General features: G+C 34.9%; 2 protein-coding genes across 3 annotated transcripts; both read right to left on the bottom strand.

Annotated features, from left to right (window-relative positions):
* Window position 1: 1 nt before the first annotated feature.
* Oseg5 (intraflagellar transport protein Oseg5) lies at window positions 2-3,960 on the bottom strand. The gene is made up of 16 exons (XM_076899600.1): window positions 3,754-3,960; window positions 3,512-3,690; window positions 3,279-3,389; window positions 2,974-3,152; window positions 2,803-2,892; window positions 2,576-2,713; window positions 2,375-2,499; window positions 2,060-2,308; window positions 1,820-1,983; window positions 1,540-1,737; window positions 1,259-1,409; window positions 935-1,106; window positions 736-858; window positions 540-679; window positions 340-478; window positions 2-240 (listed from the first exon to the last, which is right to left on the bottom strand). The coding sequence occupies exons 1-16, from the start codon at window positions 3,846-3,848 to the stop codon at window positions 142-144; spliced, it is 2,352 nt and encodes a 783-aa protein (XP_076755715.1). The 5' UTR covers window positions 3,849-3,960; the 3' UTR covers window positions 2-141.
* A 2,615-nt stretch (window positions 3,961-6,575) lies between these two features.
* Megf8 (multiple EGF like domains 8) lies at window positions 6,576-20,858 on the bottom strand. 2 transcript variants are annotated; one of them, XM_076899864.1, is made up of 24 exons: window positions 20,485-20,858; window positions 19,390-19,698; window positions 19,148-19,311; window positions 18,752-19,029; window positions 18,498-18,682; window positions 17,890-18,229; window positions 17,588-17,808; window positions 17,279-17,512; window positions 16,819-17,106; window positions 16,591-16,728; window positions 16,260-16,504; window positions 15,551-16,168; window positions 12,566-15,463; window positions 11,816-12,240; window positions 11,388-11,731; window positions 10,913-11,118; window positions 10,562-10,841; window positions 10,121-10,322; window positions 10,016-10,042; window positions 9,610-9,925; window positions 9,172-9,347; window positions 8,837-9,090; window positions 8,376-8,563; window positions 6,576-8,253 (listed from the first exon to the last, which is right to left on the bottom strand). In XM_076899864.1, the coding sequence occupies exons 2-24, from the start codon at window positions 19,592-19,594 to the stop codon at window positions 7,402-7,404; spliced, it is 9,084 nt and encodes a 3,027-aa protein (XP_076755979.1). In that variant the 5' UTR covers window positions 19,595-19,698; window positions 20,485-20,858; the 3' UTR covers window positions 6,576-7,401. The 2 variants fall into 2 exon arrangements, with proteins under 2 accessions (XP_076755979.1, XP_076755978.1); XM_076899863.1 differs by having other exon boundaries at window positions 20,489-20,858.
* Window positions 20,859-21,016: the final 158 nt, after the last annotated feature.

Here is a 21,016-nt window from a genome sequence, read left to right as displayed (position 1 = left end):
ATATTTCGATTGCATTTAAACAATAAGTATCGGTTAACAATCGTGCTCAATTGAGGTGTTTTCAGACATAGGTTCTTTATACTTGATTGATACATATTTCAATAGGTAATCCGTGTAAACAAACGGGGTACTGTTACGTTTTCAGATATGCATTTCTTCATTCAATAATTCACTTTTTTGCACTTCCATTTCTGGCAGTTCATCCTCATCCTGCTTAAGAAAATTCTCTTCTGTAGCTTCCTAGTGAAAACAATATTTGTCTCACTAGTTAATAAAAATATACAACATTATGTGCAAAATCCTCGAAGCTGTGCAGTAAAATGAGATTAATCAATTTACTTGTGCCTTCGCGACATTTGTCATATATGCAAGGAAACTTTGATTTGTCTCTTTTTTTTTAATTACTTCAAGGTATTTCTTTCTTGCGTTCAATACTTCATCCAGTTGCTTCTTGTGTCTAATAGCCAATTCTAACGCCCTAAACGAATAATTAATGAATTTAAAAAATACTATAATTTTTTAATTAAAGAAAAAAATACCTATTCCAGTTGTATATTTCAATGTTAATTCGTATGGCTTCCACAGTTAATCCATTTTGCAAAAGTATACCTTCTGCAGTTAATAAATCTCCTGACAGAAGAGCCATTTCTGCTAGTCTTTCTGTTTTACTTGGCAGACTCTAATTTAAAAAAATTTATATTACTTATTTATCTAAATAACAATTTTGATTATTACCTTTATATATTGAATATAATCAACTTTATCGTAACGTGAAATTGCAGCATACGCTTCTTCGGCAGCGTTCAATTCTCTACTGTCTGTTGCCATAACAGCCATACAAGTCCACAATATTTCATTCTATATATAATATTCGATCATGTACAATAAAAAGAAACTTCACTTTGTCAGGAGAAAGAAAAAGAATACTGATTACCTGAGCAATTCGACAAAGAGATAATGCTTCTTTCCATTTTTTGTTTGATATATGCTGATGAAGACTAATAAAAAACGTATAAAAAGAAGAAGATACTAATGCTCCATCACCGCGTCGTACCATCACCATTCCGTTATACACATTTGCTATACTTGGTTGTTTACCAAATTCACTATAAACCATAATAAAAAGTATATTAAATTTGAATTAATTTCCTTACCTAACATAATGAGCAGTTATAACAAATTTCTGTGATTTCTGTGATCTCTTAAATTACAATAATAGCAGGATCGTAACATGTAGAATAAAGTTGAAGAATAAGACCTGCTTTCCTTGTCGATCCTTGTTTTTCGTATAATTTTACGATCGCTATAATGTACACAATTGGGACACAACCATACGGACAGTGTTGCATCTAACATTGCTGCTAAAACATTTGCATCGGTTGCCCAAGCAATATCTTGCGCCATGGCAGCTAAAAAATGAAAAGAAAAAGCTATAGAAATATGAAAATTAAAAAAGCTATAGAAATATGATTATTTTTCAATACGGTCCGTGGCATTGCTAAATTACATAGAGGTAAAGATTTTAAAAGAATTTCATACCTATTTTACATACTCTACCAAAACCAGTACTCCGTATAGAAATCAAAAACAAATCCTTATTTACATCGATTAACGCCACTTGCCGATCAGTTACTCCCCCAATATGATTTAACGATACTCTTGTAATACTTTGAAGATGCGAATAAGCCTGATTTTCCGTTATAGGCTTATTATAAGCCACCTCCAACACATGAAGTACTAAAGAATAAATTTTATAAAAATCTGTATATATATTTATAAGTATCATTATTTCATATTAAAAAGCTTCATTTTATCATACGTTTTTCGTTACTTTGCGATCGTATAACTAAAGTGTCAGAGCACAATGATACACAGGGGGGATAAAGTCGTTCCTGCGTCATCCCTTTCCATTTTGGGGTTCCTAACAGACGTCCTTGATAACTGTATAATGATACACTGTTCCACTCAACTAACAAAAAGTGTCTGTAAACGATGTACGTAAATTTTGGTTAAAGTTTTGCTCTTGCCTTTTTATTTCTATAAAATAATCTGCACGTACTTCTCTGCAAGAAGTATCGCTGACACACTAGTATTTTTCAAATCGAATATAGCAGGAGTATTCCAGTTTACTACGGAGTAAACGTGACATTGTGCCGGTGTAATTACGACTAAATGATCAAAACCAAATTGCAATTGAACCACACGATCAGATATCTCCAATGTTTCTCGTATTTCGTTGCCCACATCTCTGACTTCAATTACTTTTCTTTTAACTAATGTGGCTTCGTAATTGTTCCATTCCAACCTCCTATTTTTCATTTTCATAAATATGACTATAAATACGGGAATGTAATAGTAATTATTATTAAATTACCTGTCTATTATGTGCCCTGTTAACACAATTCCATTGCTGCAAGCCATAGCTACCTGAGTGCTATCACTTGACCAAGCAATACTGTATATACTTCCGGTAGTAACTTTCTCTAATGAATGAGACCACTAGAATTGTAAGCATAATATTAGTTAAATAAATATGCGTCAATGATCGGTGATATATAATTTAATATAAACTAACTCCTGTTTTATCACAGAGTTTTATTGTATTGAATGATCCAACAGCAAAGTAGTCCCCAGAATAACTCCAGCTTACTGCTGTAATAGGGTGATTTCCCACACTACTGGAAAATAGCTGAGTGCCGTTAGAATCCCATACCTCAAAGTAAAATTGACCTTTTCATTCATTTTTTACTTCATGCATCTACTTCATTTCTGCTTTATTTTATATTTGCATCTGTGTTCTACCTTATATCTACAATCTTCACCACCAGAAATAACCAGTCCATGAGTATGACTCCAACACAAAACCAAAACGAGACCATCATGTGCTAATAACTGAAATAAAATTGCATTTAAATGCACGATTCCATTTCTTACTCGCATGAATATCACATACATTTATTAAAATTGTTTAACCTTGCGAGGTTTGGAATTGGAATTGAGTGACTGGAAAGTTAAATGAGCACCCTGAGAATATAATACTGTTGTACAATCTGAACTCCAAGCAGCAGATAATATAGGAAACATGCCTTTAACTATGACAGAACGAAGCATGCCACTGCGTGACCAAACTTTAATTAAACCATCTTCACCAGCTAAAATGACAAAAAAAAAAAAACAATTATACAAAACAATTATACAATTATACAATTATACAAAACAATTATACAAAATAAGAGACCAATAACTACTAATTTCTTCATCTAAAGTATCTTAATTACCAGTCAAAAGAGCAGAACCATCACTACTCCACCTGCCTATTGTTGTTGCACCTTTATGAGCATCTATACTCTTTTCTATGCGTCCATTTTTACTGATTAAATGGTACTTTCCTGTGATAGAAATAATATATTTATTACAGCTTTAAAAAATTTTAACTAATCAACGAAAGAAAAAGATTGTAGCTACAATTAACTTCAATTTTAAAATTGTAACTTGAAATTAAAACAAATACCATCCGCTGTAGTAATTAAGAGAACATCCAGCGACTGTTTTTTGGTAATCAACACCGCATAGTTTGGCCGCGGATGCCATTGCATGTCCGTCGGATAAAAATCGTCAGGGAATTCTGTAACAATCGTGGAATGTGCGATTCCTCCTTCCAAGTGCCACGATATTAACAAATGATCTTCTCTACAAGGAAAAATAATCATTTACATTGCTTGCATCTTCCATATATAAGTCAGTAAGACATACCCGCAAGAATATATCTCTTCCGCCGAGCTCCATGCTACGCAAGTGACCAACCGCTTATGACCATTACGATTTTGTGCAGATATTTTGAATCTCATTTTTTAACTGTTCGTCACCTCAAATCATGCCTAAATACACATGTAAATACGCTGGTAATTTTATAGAAAATAACCATGCATTTAACGTCGAGTAACGCGAACATTCTGTACACGAATTCGATCGCGTGCTCAAGCGAACCTTGAAGCTCGGGAATATGTTGTTCTATAGTTGCTATAGCAACTATATACACTTCAAGTACATTTGTATTCCATTATCTGATATATTACTGTACACATAGTCTTTATATTGCGAACATTCTACAGCTACAGGAATTGCATTCTTCATTAATTAATGTCAATGAATGTTATTTATAGCTATACAATATATATACGGTAACTAAATCAAGTATAAATGCAGTGCAAACTCTCGATAAAATAACGATATCTCTGCTTTTTCAATCGCTGTACCTATTATAATATGTACATGGTACGCGTAGCAAAAACTCATGGGTGAAACCCAATTTTTACACACGTTTATTAAAGCTTTTTCAATACAGTTCATTATTTTTCGTTAGCACAACCTCGTACTTTTCCACGCGGTAGAAATAAATTCACGAAGCTGGCGAATCCGTGTAGGAAATGCCGGCACTCGGATTTCACAACCTTTTCATCTTCGCTCTTTTGTTTTCTAAACGACGGTGCCTCAAAAATGTTACAAACATTTCTAATCGCGATGATTACAATGCCGGCATTGGAAGATATCGCTCTTACATTGAATGCAATGTAATAATTATATATAAAATAGAATATTTTGGAGATAACGCTCAGATCTGTACAACCGAGAAATTATACATTTACCGTGTATACATAATATGTATATATATACATAATATATATACCTCTAGTCGCGTGGATCTACGTATATAAATGTACATAGATGTTAGTTTTTTTTATTCTAATTATACGTATGCTGCCAGACTATCGCAAGTATCGTGGTTATTAGATAGGATAGTTGGTCGTGAAACAAAATCGAATAAAATCGTACAACTACGACGATAATGAGATAGAAGAGAAACATGTACGTCAAGTGTAGTAGAGAGAAAAATAGAGAAAAATACCAACAAATGGTAATGAAACTACTGTTTAATACGTAATGACGAGACTCATGAGTAGAAAAATTATATTATTAATTCGGAGATTCGATAGAAAGGACGATCTGCATTATCGTATGCATACTTAACAATTGCTCAATGTATCATCGTTCCCACAGTTTAAGGAACAACCGTGCATTCTTTCAACGTATCGAGATGGCATACTTAGAATGCTCCCAAAAATAGCTTGATAATTTCACGCTGTATTCCTAGAAAACGTTTTATTTAATTCTATGTTACATTTGTGTATAAAAAATAAATAATTAAAACATTACTCAAATAGTATTTTATACATTAAATACAATATTGTTAATAAAAGATAAATTGCGTATCAAAACAATTTGATTGAAACGTTCAATATATACATGTAAGCTGTTTAATTTTACCAATTGTCCACTTTTCTATCGATACAGCAGGAAATGTTCAAGCTCTGTAACAACTATCCTGAGAAACATTCGGTATAGAATATATTAAACTCGTTTGGTACCGCATAACATCTTAATTAGCAAAAACCGCCTCCTGGTATTTACACTTATGTCGCCACGTCACTCACTTTCCCTATTAATTCGCTTATTACAATTGTCCTTAAGAATACGTATTCTGTAATATCATTACATCGACATTCTATTTTTTTTACTTCTATATTTTGATTAATACGTAATCTTGATTTATCGTTCTCGATGATAAACCAATTTTTCTGTCGTCCGTTTCATCAAATTCGAGTCGACATTGACGATATTATCTCATTAATATTTTACAATCGATATATGATGTCGATAATGAACGTTTGCAATGTGCACTTTTCATATTTACAACGTTTTCTAATGAAAATCCTTTATACCTCTTCATTATTTCTTGTCTCTAATAATATATCATTACACTATGACGCTTGTATTATTTCCCACCAATTTTTTGTCTTTTTTTCCTTTTTCCTTTTTTTTTGGCATAGGAACATTTTCGACTCGCACATTATCGAGCTTCTTTATAAATAATAATAAGTAATGCAAACGCATACAGTTCGTTTCCTGTGGCAGCTCTAGCAATACTTTTTACGTCGCGCACAAGTGTACGTGCATGTTTCCGATTCGAAAAATCACCCTGTTTGCCAACTGTTAGCAGGCAGTAGCTCTGGTTGGCAGATTATTGCTGTCCCGTAATATCGCAAGTAATTGAAAAAGCGTTTGCGTTGAAATAGAGTCGTTCCTTGATTTAAATCGTTACAGTCGCTTTCGCTCAATTAAAAGAGCAAAATTGACTACTTTCAAGCACAGTACTGATGGCAATAATGAATTATATTTAAACTTTAGTTACTTCAACGTTCATTGCGTTAGTACTTTTTATATAAATATGAGAAATAAATAAATTTGCAAAATACACAAGCACAATTACTTTTATACAGTTTTTTTTTTAATTTGGCAAATATTCTATTTTATGCACTTCTACTACATAGAATATGGAACAGAATCGCGCGTAAATCGATGGACGACTGTATATCACTTCAAACTGTACAATTACTTCAATAGCTGGCATTTTAACAAATCGTTTCAATAATAATAATAATAATAATAATAATAATAATAATAATAATAATAATAATAATAATAATAATAATAATAATAATGATAATAATAATAATAATAATGATAATAATAATAATAATAATAATAATAGTAATAACAATAGTAATATCAATTGTCTCAATTATTTGTTCAGATCATAATATCATACTTAAGAGTTTCATTTTTGTTCAAATTTACAATGAAAGATCAAGAGAAAATTAGAAATAAAATAGATACTTGCAACTGTTTTTGTAATTCTTTCCCTGTTGGTATTTCTCGTAGACGGTTACGTAGTCCCATAAAACGATTCGATAAAATCATCCGCTCCTCCTCAAAGGTAGCTATGAATGTTTCAAGACACAAAACCATGTCCTGTTACATAAAATGCTTCTACAAAATTGTGTAAATTACGTATTAATACATAATTACAGATCCTTATGTACAAACATACAGTCTCGTCATGGAATGATATGACAATACATATATATATACATATATATGTATACATATTATCATTTAGCTTAAATACCCTTACAATTGTTTCTTTGCGACTATAATACAATCATTAGACTAAAATTTCACATTACTGACGGACATTGAACAATGTCAACTATAATGAAGAGAAAACGATTTGTTAAAGTTCAACGATCAATATCGTCGATTCGATTTATACAATTTCAATGAATATAAATACTGTTCGTAAAAGAAAAATTTCCCAATTCGCATAATATCCTGCCGTGTATACAAATATCACGAACAGATCGGTGATTAAACGGATGAGATCAACGTTAGAGACAGAAAATAAAAAAAGATCGTCAAACGTTTCTTCTGTGACACTTTCTTTTGAGAGCACAAATAGACTCTTCGCGGACAGCGAAAACAAAAGTTTCTGCAGAAATAAGCTCAGTTCAACGCGTGACTGTTTCTACGTCTTAGAAACACCCTACTGTTCACCGGATAAACTCTGGTCAACAGTATCAACGAGCTGCCGAGCGCCAATTTAACAGGAGCTTGACGACCGCCCGGTAATCTGATGAAAACTGTGGCCACAGCGGCGACTCCGTCGTCGGTAGGCTCGACCGCCACTGGTCTAACATCGCTGTGAAAGCTGACCAATTTATTTCTTCTACTTTTCCGCTGTGGTGAACTCGGACTGCAGTCGTTGCCATCTCGGTCGTAAATAATGGTAGCTGATGCAAAAGGTCTTTTAGCCATGTGCAACATTTCAACAACGTGTCTTCTTCGTGCCCTACGAACATCCGCCGCTTGTTTGGTCTTCCACGCGACCACACAACCGGCCAGGAACAAAAAGAAACAGGAGAAAAACACGGAGAAAAAGACAAACAGATCGATGTGAAGTTGATCCTGTCGAAAGAAGATCATCCCATATGCGGCTCTACCATTCTCTGGATGTATAGGATCGATTGCTCTTAACGCGATGTGAAATTTCGTTGATGAAAGTTCGTGTTTGCCTTGAGGTAATGTTAGCACTAATCGATTCGTAAGATTTCTGACGACCAAGAACGTGTTTCTGTTCTCGATCGTTAAGAATGTGGCCAAACCCTCTGCGTAGCGTTCCATTACGATAAACTGAGGGGCTGAATTTCTGTTTGGCTCTGTAGTAGTGCCGTTTGATAGAAACGAGGACATATTCTCAGAATGGAATTCGACAATTCTCATTCGACTCCGAGAATGTTCGTCTAACCACATGTTATGTGGATCTTTGCGCCATACGAACCTTCTGTCCAGTTCGACCTAAGTATAATTGAACAAAAATTAGATTATTCAGAAAGCTTTTCTATTTTTTGTTAACAAGTACAAGGAAACCTTCTAGACGAGAGTGGTAAATAAAAGGTATGTATATATGAAATACATACATCTTGATATCCAGTTGAGGAATTTAATGTGACAACAAAAGAATCGTCTCGTGGACTAAGGAATAGATCTAAAGCCCCTTGAGTTACGTCCACCATAACTCTAATATCAACATTCATAAAACGTGGTTGCACCATGTAAAATACCGTTTGACCGGGACTCAGTGGTTTTGGTTTCATCTTACATTCATCTGTAATTGACAAAAATAATAGATTTTTATATACAAACACGTAAAGAGATCTATAACATAGGAACGTAATTCACTATTAGAGGCGTACGAACCATAAGATCCTTCACATACAATAGAATGTTGCAATTTAAAAAAAGTAGCACTTAATTAAAGTGCACAACGCACAAACAAAATGAGGGAAATATTTCTATGAACATGATTTTACGCAACAAAATATGCAATAAATATAAAATAATATATCAAAAATATTGTTCACACTTCTAAATAGTTTACCTATTAATTTAGAGTCGAAGCACATTTTATTATCAACTGTTACAGTTTTATAGCACTGATGCCCCATGGTCGGTTTGCCAGCGTAATTTTCTTTACATTTACTGCATTGCGCCATCCAGCAAGGTAAGCCACCAGTATTTGTACCTTTCATAGGTCCACTAGTACAGGATGGGTCGCTTTCTGTATTATTACCACAGTTGCACTTTTCTCCTGTTACAGGATCACAAGTAAATCCGTGTCCATGGCATTCGCAACTGCAAGAAAATTGTCTTTTGGTATAATATGTAGAATAGTATCGATACGCAAAACATATCTATGATGATGACGATACTAACGGTCTGCATACGTCACGAAGATCTTCTGTTCCCCTGAAATAACCAGTCATACATTCACCACATTTGTCACCTTTTGTATTATTTCCACAATTTACACATTTAGCTTTAGCCACGGGTCCTTCAACCAATTGTTTATTTAATAATTCTATAGACATTTTATCAATCGAATTTGGATCCTACACGAAAATAAAAAATCATTTGTCAGAAGGAGAAAAATGTATACTTGCCTTTTTACGTTCATTTTTCAGAACATAACATATAAAACTTGGAAACTAAATTACCAATTCCCTTTCTTACATATTTTTAATTTGAAGCGATACTCAAAGTTATAAATTTTCATATACTTTGAGTAATAAAAAGTTCATCAAAGTTGATCAAATTGAAAATGTATTTCATATGTCATGATCTAACATATTTTTAATGCAAGGAATAAAGTACCGGTACAGTCATGCTTTCATTAATGCATATTCGCGTATGCCCGTTGCAATATTCGAGACACGGTACGCATTGGCCATTGTCTGCTGGATTTCCAACGAATAAAGGTGAACATTTGTCACATTGTGGTCCCATCGTGTTATTATGGCACTTTATGCACTCGTCTAATTTGTCTGGGCCCTTACAATTGCTATGGCCATTACACTGGCACTGAATTGAACAATTGGCACCTACGTAACCAAAGTCACAACGACACACATTTGGTTCTATACACGTTCCTCTAACGCAACCTTGCGTGCACATTGGAACGCAAATTTTTCTGAAAATAAAATATATTACATATATAAATAATAATGTTATAAATAGCGCTAGAATAGTGCGAGTAATAAATTCAAGATTAGAATCTCACCTGCCAAATTCATTAAATGACGATGGGCTGAAACAAATAAGAATGAACTAATAAACTATTTATGTATTGTAAAATAAAACTAATGAAAAAAGAAACTAAATTTACGTTTCGGTTTTATATCCGTCACCGCACATGCATTCGAAACCTTCTTCCAAATCGAAACATTTTTCGCTTTTTGGCGAACACGTGTGGTGTCCATTGGTACATTCATTTTCTGGCGGACATCGCACATAGTGCCAAGAAAATATGGATTTCGGTACTACAGTTGGAATTAACATTGTAACATTGTCTGAGGTTTCCAAAGGCTCTAAATAATGTGGAAGTAATATACTTATGAGTATAGTAATAGTTAAATTGACATTGATGAAATTCTAAGCTTGATACAATATTAATATCAATCCTCAAACACTATGCTATAATAGCCACTTAATTTCATTATATTTTCTTTTGATTGTATTTTAAGATTTTAGAATAATGTGGACATTTTAATATTTGTTTCAGTCAATACGTTAAATGATATATAAATAAATATATATATTTGCTTACGCGGTTTAGACTGAGGAAATTGTTGATTGTATAACATTTCGCATGTTCCACCAGCCGGATGATCCGCTGGTGCTTTAAGTGAACCTTCTGTACATATTCCTTGACCAGTTATATTAGCTGACTCCAAAGAACACCATCCACAATGTGAATGTTTCAAGCATGTACTACATTGTTTAAATACAGAACATGGTTCGGGACAATGATCCATATCGGAACTACGTAATACTAAACCACATACACCACCAGCACAGTACAGAGGCTGATACGACGGTGAAATACACTAAAATTTGTTGACATGCTTTTATAAAATATTAAATATTCGATACCATTATCCAAAGATATTATATTTACTTCATTGAGTTGGGTTGACCATCTACATTCTCGCCATCCACCCTCCGCTCCTGTACCTTTTAAACAACTTTTACAGTCTTTATGATCAGCACAACGTTTTTCACATTGTGTACTTCCCATTTTAATACTCGATCTTTCAAAAATATCATCTGGCACACAATTCCAATCATACACAGGTTCACCAGTCACTGCAAGTCCCAATTCAGCTAAAAATATTTTTTAAAATCGTTAAAAACTGTTACCAGATATTATTTCATCTTTTACGATCTAACAGTGATATGCAAATGTAAATTGTGCATGTGCATCTTGCTGTACCAAAACTTGTATCATTTAAATCATAAGTGGAAACGCATCACGGAAAAGGACCGTACAATTGTAGATCCCATTTATTAATTTGGAAGTTTTTCTATCCTAGGTCTGAACACAGCATTAGATACACATATAAGCATAATCTAAAAGGCTTATTGATACTTACAAGTCTTCAGAACCTGTCTTGTCCACACGCAACCTTTAAGACTGTTACATTTCTCACAGTCACTCGCTGGACATTGTCTCTCCCCACATTGATTTACATCTGTCACTGATATTTGTCTGACACTGCATTTGTTCAACTCATCGCAATCTTTCTCAGATGGTATACACTTTCCATTTGGACAATTTGTACACCATTTACATACTGGTTTCTCGTTTCTATAATATGGCCATTCTGCTAAACATTCTGTGCAAGTTTTAAAATTTTGACACTTCCTACTTGCCATCCATTCTGAATTACAAAAGATTCCATTAGATCGTTGGGCTTGAGTAACATTAATGTCGCACCTAAAACAAATATTTCTTTTATGCATACCTGAGGAAGAATGGAAGAAACTACGTAAGTGTATTTAGTTAAAGATAAAAATTTACCTATCATCTTTATTAATCGATATTTCATTGGAGAAACAAAAAGAAGCATTGTTTCCGCTAATTGTGATTACAGAACAGAAAGAACATCCAAAATATTTTCTGCATGTTATTTTGTCCGTCCAAAGATTACAAAGATCTTCCGGTATGCTTATAAGAGTAACATGACTTTTAATTCCACCATCAAAACCGCCAACTACGTACACAGCATTAGACTCTGGGTCAGCGTGAGTCATAGCATGAGCATATGCTGGAGGTGGTGGATTTCCAATAACTTCCATATCTTTTGTGATCAAACGAATCCACAAATTACAGGAATACTTATAAGCAATCAGCGAATCGGAAGTGTTATGCGGATTTTGACGGCCACCGAATATTACCATATATTCGTCAGTGGTAACTGCAGAATGTAGAAATCTAGCTTGTGGCTGTAATAAGTTATTCTTCGATTAATCTTGATTCATATAAGAGAAGATACTCACTTGAATTGTGTATAAAATTGATCAAAACAAGAATATTTTTATTATTTTTGATAATGAAACATATCCATAAAAAGAAAATCTCTTGAAAGTTACCGTACATTAATATATCAACTTTACGTTCAAATTAAATTAGCAATGTATTAATAAACGAATGTAGAAAACGAAAATTATGTATTTTCTTAATACGCAAGAAAAAATTCACAAAACCCACTTTTTATACATGTTCGAAATATCTCTTAAAAAGGGAACAATTTAAAAAATATTTGCTTACCAAACTATTTCCATCAGTAAGGTCATCGTCAAATGGTGGGAGCACCGACCAGGTACGAGTTTTGTAATTTAGTGCGTACAATTTATTAGAGATAAACGTTCGATTTATTGCGTAGGTATATCCACCGAAAATATAAAAACTGTCTGACTTGCTATGATACACAGTCGAATGGCCATATACCCCCAACGGTCCATTGCCAATGGTGTTTATTGTATTCCAAGCTTCCGTCTCTAAGTTAAATTCCCACACCGTGTCAAGGTAGCCGTATTTAGGACTAAACCCTCCAATTAATATCAGACTCTCCGATTCTCCGTTTCTGCGCAAAGTTAATGTATGTCCAGCCAAAGATGGTGGCTCCTCCTTAAGTTCATCTTGTGTAATTTGCATCCATCTTTGATTTTGTAGACTGAACTTCCAAAAGTCGCTAAGAGTATTGTTCGACAACCCTTGGACATCCTCTTCTTTCATTGATAAACCACCATAAATGTATATCTGTTGTCTGCTATGGACTATTTCAGTAGCGTGAAAGTATCTGCCTTGCGGCATGGAGGCCTGCGGAGTAGATTCTACGGTGACCTGCATCCATGTGTTATTTTTAGTGTCGAAAAGTCTGATATCATTCAGAGGACCATGACTAAGGGAATATCCACCAAACATCCACAAGCTGCCTCTTCTATCGGCAACTAAGGTATGTCCAAATCGTGGTAAAGTGTTTCGCAGATGATCCAGCTGATCTGCCAAGTATTCAGAATTGAACAATTCGGTAAAAACCAACTGATGTTCCTTTATTTTAATCGAACAATCGCGTCCACCGTAACCAGCCGCGCAAACGCAACGTCCATAGCCTTTGTCGCAAACTCCTTGCTTTTTTAATGAAGTGCAATTATTAGGGCATATTTCGATATCGCAATTAATTCCCACGAAACCAGGTCTACACAAACAATTGCCGTTACGGCACTCCCGATTTTCAGGACAATTGTTGCACGTCATTATTAAGTAGCTCGCATTAAAACCTTCTACTTCGTCCAATTGCTTGTAATGAACAGTTAAAAATCCAGACTTGGCTTCCACGGTAACGGGGTAATCGGTACTTTCTGTGCAATAGACACCTAACAGTTGACTTTGGTGATTGGGCGATGATGAAACGAATTCAGGAAGTCCGTCGTAGACGTAAACGCCATTTTCTTGGCAGCTAACATTGATATCGTCGTGTATAGTGAACTGTACTACACTTTGGATTCCTAAGAACATGTTATCTGAAGAAAGATCTGTTTTTGGGCTAACTATCCAAAGGCATTCTCTCGTTAGAGAATCTCCAAGATGGCTCTCCCATAGTGATAGCTGTGAATGTCTACTCCCAAGACCTTGTTTGCTATTGCCTTCTCCCCCAAGCATGCCACGAGACATACAACCATAGTAACACATTCCACCGTCTTTTGGATCACCGTAATAGCCTTTCTTGCAACGCTGACATATACCCCCTTCGGTATTGTCGCGACAAAAACATACACCAGTTTGTCGATCACAGATGCCTAGGTCTTTATCTCCATGTTCGTTGCAATTGCATTTCTTACATCCAAAGGGTGTCGTGGCGTTGCCATAGCTACCTGCTTTACATTCCTGGCAATAAGTGCCAGTAGTCCAATCTTGACATTCATCGCAAATACCTGGACCTTGCATGCAAGTGGAATGATTGTAACAACCGCAATTTGTCCTACAATCTGGACCTGTCCATCCGAGATAGCATTCGCACTTATAATCAGGTGCTTCGCTACAATAACCATTGACGCATTTCTCATAACACGTTTTAGTGCAATTCTCTTTACCATCTCCGTTGAAACCTCTCTTGCACTGGCAACTAAAACTGCCGTGAGTGTTCGTACATATCGCATTAGGATGACAATCGTGCAAACCTAAATCACATTCATCAACGTCTGGACATTGAGCGTATGCCCAACCCAATTCGTCTGTCTCTAAAGTGGTATTCTGTTGTTTGTTGATGACTAAGCTGCAATTGTCGTGGGGCTGATTGAAATCTCCTTGTACACACGCTCCCATAATAGGGTTTTCCAAACTGTAACACCATCCGCAGCTTAACGAATGCAGACAACTGGAACAATTTGTGTGCCGACTGCAGCTTTTACACTGATCGTTACCCGTTAATGATGATCCAGACCTCGATGTTACTCCCATAAGACCAGCTTGATCCATCCATTCGCGACACAAACCAAACTGATACTCAGAAGTATACACGGAGAAAGAAAAACATTCTTGCGTGGCTTCACACCAGACGCACCTACCACGTTCATCTAGGCATTGCGTGCAATTTGAACGTTGCCTACACGGGATTGGGCATTGATCAAGACTGATGACTGCATTAGGCAATCTACCTATTCTCGCGCAACGAGCTTCTTCGGTCCACCACTCGCATAAATTGCTACCAACGCAAGATTCACACGAGATATAATTGGAACAGTTAGCACACGCGGAAGGAGTAATTGTTAAATAATGCCATTCATGTATGGCGTTACCGTCTTCATCCCATTCTACGTCAGCTACGCAACTTTCTGTTTCGTTGATTGAGCGCAAGATACATTTATTGAGAATATCACACCAGCCGCACGAAGAATCGGTTAGGCAGTGAAGGCAATTTTTATACTGATGACAGGATCCATTTTGATATGGTTCTAAATATTCAAAGGTAAAGACCTTTGGATTCTCAGTCTTTTTGTTATGAGTTATTTCCATTTTGCTGGCATACGCGTAACTCGTAGTAACCATTCTTTTCGACTCGAAGTCTAATAGATACCGACCTGGTAACAATATCATTGGGTTTCCGTCTGATCGTTTTGTAGGAATGCACTGAGAAGTTTCGGCAGTTAAATTCGCTACCAGTTCCTAGAAAAGAAAATGTAACATTTTTTGTATAAATTTTTTACAGAGATCTTCGCTTGAAATTATATGTAAAATGAAAAGGCAATTTACCAACTCCTGAGGGTCATCGCTTCTTGACATATGTAAAGTTGCGCTGTTGTAACTGACACAAATCTTCAAATGCTCAACTGTACTATCCCAAAAATACTGGGGCGGTCTCAGGAAGCCGATTAATCTGGCAATCATTTCTCCGCCTAGGGCTGATTCTGTTTTTGCACCTTGCATGGATGGAACATTGAAATCTACCGTAGTGGCATTGACTATCGTTACTGAGTCTGGTTGGCTAAAATTTACAGGAGGTTTATATTTCAGAAATGTCAACCCGGGTCTTTTATCCATTTCCCGACACTTTTCAACTTTTATGATTTCCGTTCCTTTTGAACCCCACCATCCAGGTATTTGCGATGGTGTATCGTCGCGAAGGCCGCAAACGCCAAAATTATCATCCTTATGATGGCAACGTGCATTTTGAACGCACCATGTGCAGGTTCCGAGATTTAATTTATTGGACACGGATTTTTTACCGCGCGCAGTTGTACCCCATCCGCCGCCAGGTTGACCATGTATTAAACAAGAGTGACAATCTCCAAGGGCGAGACAAACGCCGGGACAACGCGTCGTTTGGAGATTTGTTGTACAATTGCTACCAATAGTTCTACCGTAGCATATCTAAAAATAATTAAGAAATAATCGATAACGAATTTACTCGTGAAATGAAGTAACATAAAATTGTTTAATAAATTCATTGCCGCTTTGTTACCTCATCTGCTGAACACCAACCACATTCCGGATTAGCCGAGCATTCCATGAAACTTTTGTGCCTTGAGCAAATTTGTTCTGGTTCTATGTTATCTTCGTCACCTGGCACAAGCATAGGCGGTAATGTATATGCAAGTAAATCTGCGTTTACGTTACCATGATAACCACCAACTAACAGTAAGGTATTTCCATTCCGCACATCTGCCGCGTGTGCAAATACTCCTTGTTGCTTTGGATAACGAGAATCTAAAAATATCACAATAAACGTTACGAAATAAAAGTAAATAAAACTGAACATAATTTTTATTTTAAATGTTGAAACCTCAGTTTACCTTTGTCATTTAAACCTAACACATCATGACTCACCCAGGCATGACAGCCTAGATGGTAAAGATACATCTGATTATCGTAACAAATTTCCTCTTTATTGTGCCTATGAGAATATCCGCCAAATACAACCAAATAATTTCCTAAGAAATTCGTTGATAAAGTTTATAGTAAATAAATTAAAAATAATGAACATATTATTATTCAAAAGATTAGTAAAGACATATAATTACCTATAATATTACAAGTATGAAATGCCCGTTCCCGTGGAACGTAAGTGTCTCTCAAATGAGCTCTCGGATAATGAATTTCAGACCAAACTTTCCTTTCAAGTTGAAACACAAACATTCTATCGGATAATTTACTAAATCGTGCTACACTGGCCACTACTCCGCCATAAACCAATAACGAGTTGGTAGCACTATGATATACGGTCGAATGTGCTACAACGCGTACATCTAATTCTTTACCTCCTCGAGGATGCACTTCTTTCCATCTTTCTGTGGTTGCAGTAGGATCCGCTAGAATTGAAAGAGTAATTTTTAAATAATACATTTTAAAAATGAATAATTTAAAATGATACTTGGATTTAACATTGTTCAAAAAGTTAATTTTTCCTCAAAAATTTCTCTGTCAAATTGGCACAGCGTGTAGAAAGGAGGGTAAATATTTTACTTCCTTGAATAAACTTACACAAATTCAATTTTATCTTATATACACTCGATGAAAATTCACCATCAGCTGTACTACCACCAAAAAGGTAAATATAATCATTTGCTAGGGTAAGAGTATGCCTTGTTAACTGTGGTGGGTAAAATGGAGAGTTTTTTGCCCGCAATGTCCAAGAACGAGTATTAACATTGTAATGCCATAGTTCATTTGATAAGGAACCATCCTTGACTTTTCCTCCGTATATAACAAAACCACCTATAATTAATACGCTATACATTACATTATAATTGCATTACTTATTATTTATTACCGATTTGACGTAAAACTAACCGTCGTATTTACAAGCTGCATGACCGTATCGTGGACTTGGTTTAGGTGATTCAGGAGGTAGTTCAGTAGATTCATCCTTCGCTGTTTTCGGTTCTTGAACGTAAATATTATCACCAGTATTCTCTCCTGTACTTTCCTCTTCCCAGTTTAATACATCACCTTTCATATTTGCATCACGAAGGTTTTGATAAAAATTTAAATCCTCAAGATTTCTACGATGTCTGTTATAACAAATATTAAAATAATATTAATTGTAGTATTAAATTAGTATTCCATAATTATACCGTAAATCTAATTCTTACCTTGCAGCTTGCGCATAACGAGGTTTAGGATGCCTAGAATGTTTCCTCCTAAGGTCATCATTTTTCTCTATTCTAAGTGTACTTTTACTCGTTTCACTTTCTCTGGCTTCGTGAATTCTCCTCTCGCGGTCTCCATTTCTAAATTCCGACCAACCATGCCCGTTTTCGGCGTTTCCATGATTGCGTGAATTAAACGTATTATTATCTTTAATATTATAAAATATTTTCCATATGAAGGACGATGGGCTAAAACCATATAATTCTTCTGCACCTGCACCCGTCCGTCTAAATTCAGTAGCAATGAGCATAAGATCCAAAACATCCGTAGATGACGTACCTTCTGTTTTAAACACATATGTTAATTACTTACTAATTAAATATATATGCACATTTTAGATATATTATGGTTTAATTCTTATTTACTTAGTTTTTAATACTTTAAATTTTCATACAAAAATATGGGATGTTGTAATCGAAAAAGATCCAGCTTTTGAAATTGATACATAAATAATATAAAACAAATAATTGATAAGTAATTTCGAGTAACCGAATTAGACATAAATAATGTTACAATACCAATAATAATGATCAATAAGCTTTCTAATTACCTAAAACTTTACCATACTCATTTTCCCACTGACTTGTACTAAATCGATATACTTCTAAGTCACTGAGTATATAATTTAAATCATAACCACCAAAAACGTAAAGAGAGTCTGTTTCTTTTATATAAACTGCAGTATGAGCTGCCCGTGGCCTCAATCCACCTTCCGAATGAGAAAGCCAATGCCACCTTTTTGAAATTTGGTAATTGTTAGCAAATTACAGTTTGTTATATTTAATATGTTATTATACTACATACTTGTTGCCTTCGGGATGTGTTTTATGTAACGAGCAAGATTGTCCTGAGTATCCTTGTTCACATAGACATCGTTTTGTACCACACTCTCCGGCATAACTACAATTATTAGGACAAAGAGCTCTGGAACAATCTTTTCCGCCCCAATCATTTTCGCAAATGCAAATATTATTGATACATTTCCCATGATTTGTACAATTATTTGGACAATCCGTAACTGAAAATTCTGCATGAAAACCATCCAAAACATAGTTTGTATCACTGTACAGTAGTATTAGCATCTGTAGAAAGAAAAATATTAATAATAAAGTTATTACATCGCTGCAAGATGATTATAAAATATTTATGAATTATTTATGAACCCACAGTTCATCGTTAAAGCAGTTCATATTCACTTACATAACCAGATGATGATGTCACTTGCTGTGGCTCTGTTTTCCCACTGAAGCTACCTAAAAGAGGAGATCGAAAAGAATCTCCATCGTAAACAAAAACGTAATCGTAACTACACTCTGTTCCCATTGTACGGAAACTTAAGGTAATAAACTGACCACTGTTGTTTGCTGTAAACACATTAAACATAAATAAATGTAATAGTGAAGAAGCATTTTTTTATAAGTATTGTCTAAAATTTTGTTTACCTTTTATAAGCCATTCACAGTGAGAATCTTGAGTATAATTTGAGCCTAATGGTCCATCGCTTATGATTCCCCAAGAATCGGTAAAAACTTTCCTACTTTTATCACACGGAACTTGTTTTGGAGATGTCTGCGGAGCTAATTTGTAGCCCCGCAATAGGCAACTCCATATAATAATCCATATTGCGGTGGACAAGACCCACCCCATTACAATATATTCGCCTCACTGTTGTTTGGTAAAGTAAAACTCATCATCCGCATTCATTAGGTTTAAACAATTACGTTGAGAGAAACTCACGTAAAGAGTTACATCTGTAAGAGCCAGTTTGTTATTGTTTGAATTACATATTTAACACTAATTATTATTACATAATTTATTGTTTATTCAATTCTTAATACATAGAAAAAAATTGCAGTTAAATAGATAACACCATATCAAATTTATACAATAAAATAAATAAACTCATAATTATAAATTGATTTAAATGTATGTAACATTATATTAATTATTAGTATAACAACAAACAAGTACATATGGATCTCTATGCATTTTTTATTAAAACTTCTAATATATTTGACTTGTATAGTTACAGTATAAATATAGAAAAACAATAACATATTTTTGTTTACCAATATAATAGACACAATAAACATGATGTTGCAAATTAAATGTAAAGGAAGTTAATTTATATTATTATCACTGGCATGCAATAAAATCGGTTTATTTCAGTTGTTTATAAAAATGTTTATTAACCAATATACTATTAGTTCTGTACTATAAAAACGATATTAAATCACAATAATAACGTTCTCGATGTGCAGTGTCATAGTGTCGCGGAACAAACGTGTAGGCATCAAATATACCGCGTTCGTGACTAGAATTTGACTTGTTAAACAACAAAAAAAATCATCTGACAAATGTCAATCATAAGTAATGCGTATACAAAACGAGAGAACGGAAGAGACGATGCGCAACGAGACAACAAAACACTTTATGCTTTTTGTAAACAAAACGAAGCCGAGGGATACTCTTCGTCTAAATAGATACGATAGAACTTCAGCTGCGATTAAATCAAAACATTAAGTACGTATACACACATACACGTAAGAAAAATCTGCACCGTGCTATAACTGCGAATAGTTGCATTCTACGACGGCTGGTTATTTTCGATAGCGTGTATCTCTCGCGGTTGAAATGTTGCGAGCACGAGGCGATAAGCGGCAAAATAAACGTGCAAATATGAACAGACGAGAATTATCGCGTAAACTCTGGTCGGCCTCGCCTGTTGACACCTTGACTGTCTCTGCATACGAGGTCAGGGTGGGGGCTCTCTTCGACCGCCATTAAGTTCCCCTCGTTTCGAACACGATCTCGATATTCGAAAGTTTCCAGGGACACTTCAATTGAAAAAAACACCATGTGAAATCGCTTTTCATCATGGACACAGCTTCTGTCCACATATAGTTCATCAGAGCGTTCGGTTATCCGCGAGAAAACTGACAGTCATTCTTTACTTTACGCATAGTTTTTCTTCTACGACTTTAAAAGGGAAGCGCATAATGCAAAGATCATCAGAATTGTATTTTTAAATATAGGATTGTATTCGAAATGAACGCGCGTCGGCTCTTT

Source organism: Xylocopa sonorina, chromosome 8, assembly GCF_050948175.1.
Source record: "Xylocopa sonorina isolate GNS202 chromosome 8, iyXylSono1_principal, whole genome shotgun sequence".
Lineage (NCBI taxonomy): Eukaryota > Metazoa > Arthropoda > Insecta > Hymenoptera > Apidae > Xylocopa > Xylocopa sonorina.
The sequence above is the reverse complement of the archived record's forward strand: the minus strand, read 5'-3'. Positions and strand labels throughout refer to the sequence as shown.

What these genes read in the sequence shown, in the direction of transcription:
- Oseg5 (XM_076899600.1), bottom strand. Translation starts at nt 3,848, where the DNA reads ATGAGATTCAAAATATCTGCACAAAATCGTAATGGTCATAAGCGGTTG. An exon ending in TGGTAGAGTATGTAAAATAG is followed by an intron (nt 1,410 to 1,539) that starts GTATGAAATTCT and finishes TTCATTTTTTAG; the next exon opens with CTGCCATGGCGCAAGATATT. An exon ending in CAAATGTCGCGAAGGCACAA is followed by an intron (nt 241 to 339) that starts GTAAATTGATTA and finishes TGTTTTCACTAG; the next exon opens with GAAGCTACAGAAGAGAATTT.
- Megf8 (XM_076899864.1), bottom strand. Translation starts at nt 19,594, where the DNA reads ATGGGGTGGGTCTTGTCCACCGCAATATGGATTATTATATGGAGTTGC. An exon ending in TGCAGCTTGTAAATACGACG is followed by an intron (nt 17,513 to 17,587) that starts GTTAGTTTTACG and finishes TATTAATTATAG; the next exon opens with GTGGTTTTGTTATATACGGA. An exon ending in GTTGGTGTTCAGCAGATGAG is followed by an intron (nt 16,169 to 16,259) that starts GTAACAAAGCGG and finishes AATTATTTTTAG; the next exon opens with ATATGCTACGGTAGAACTAT.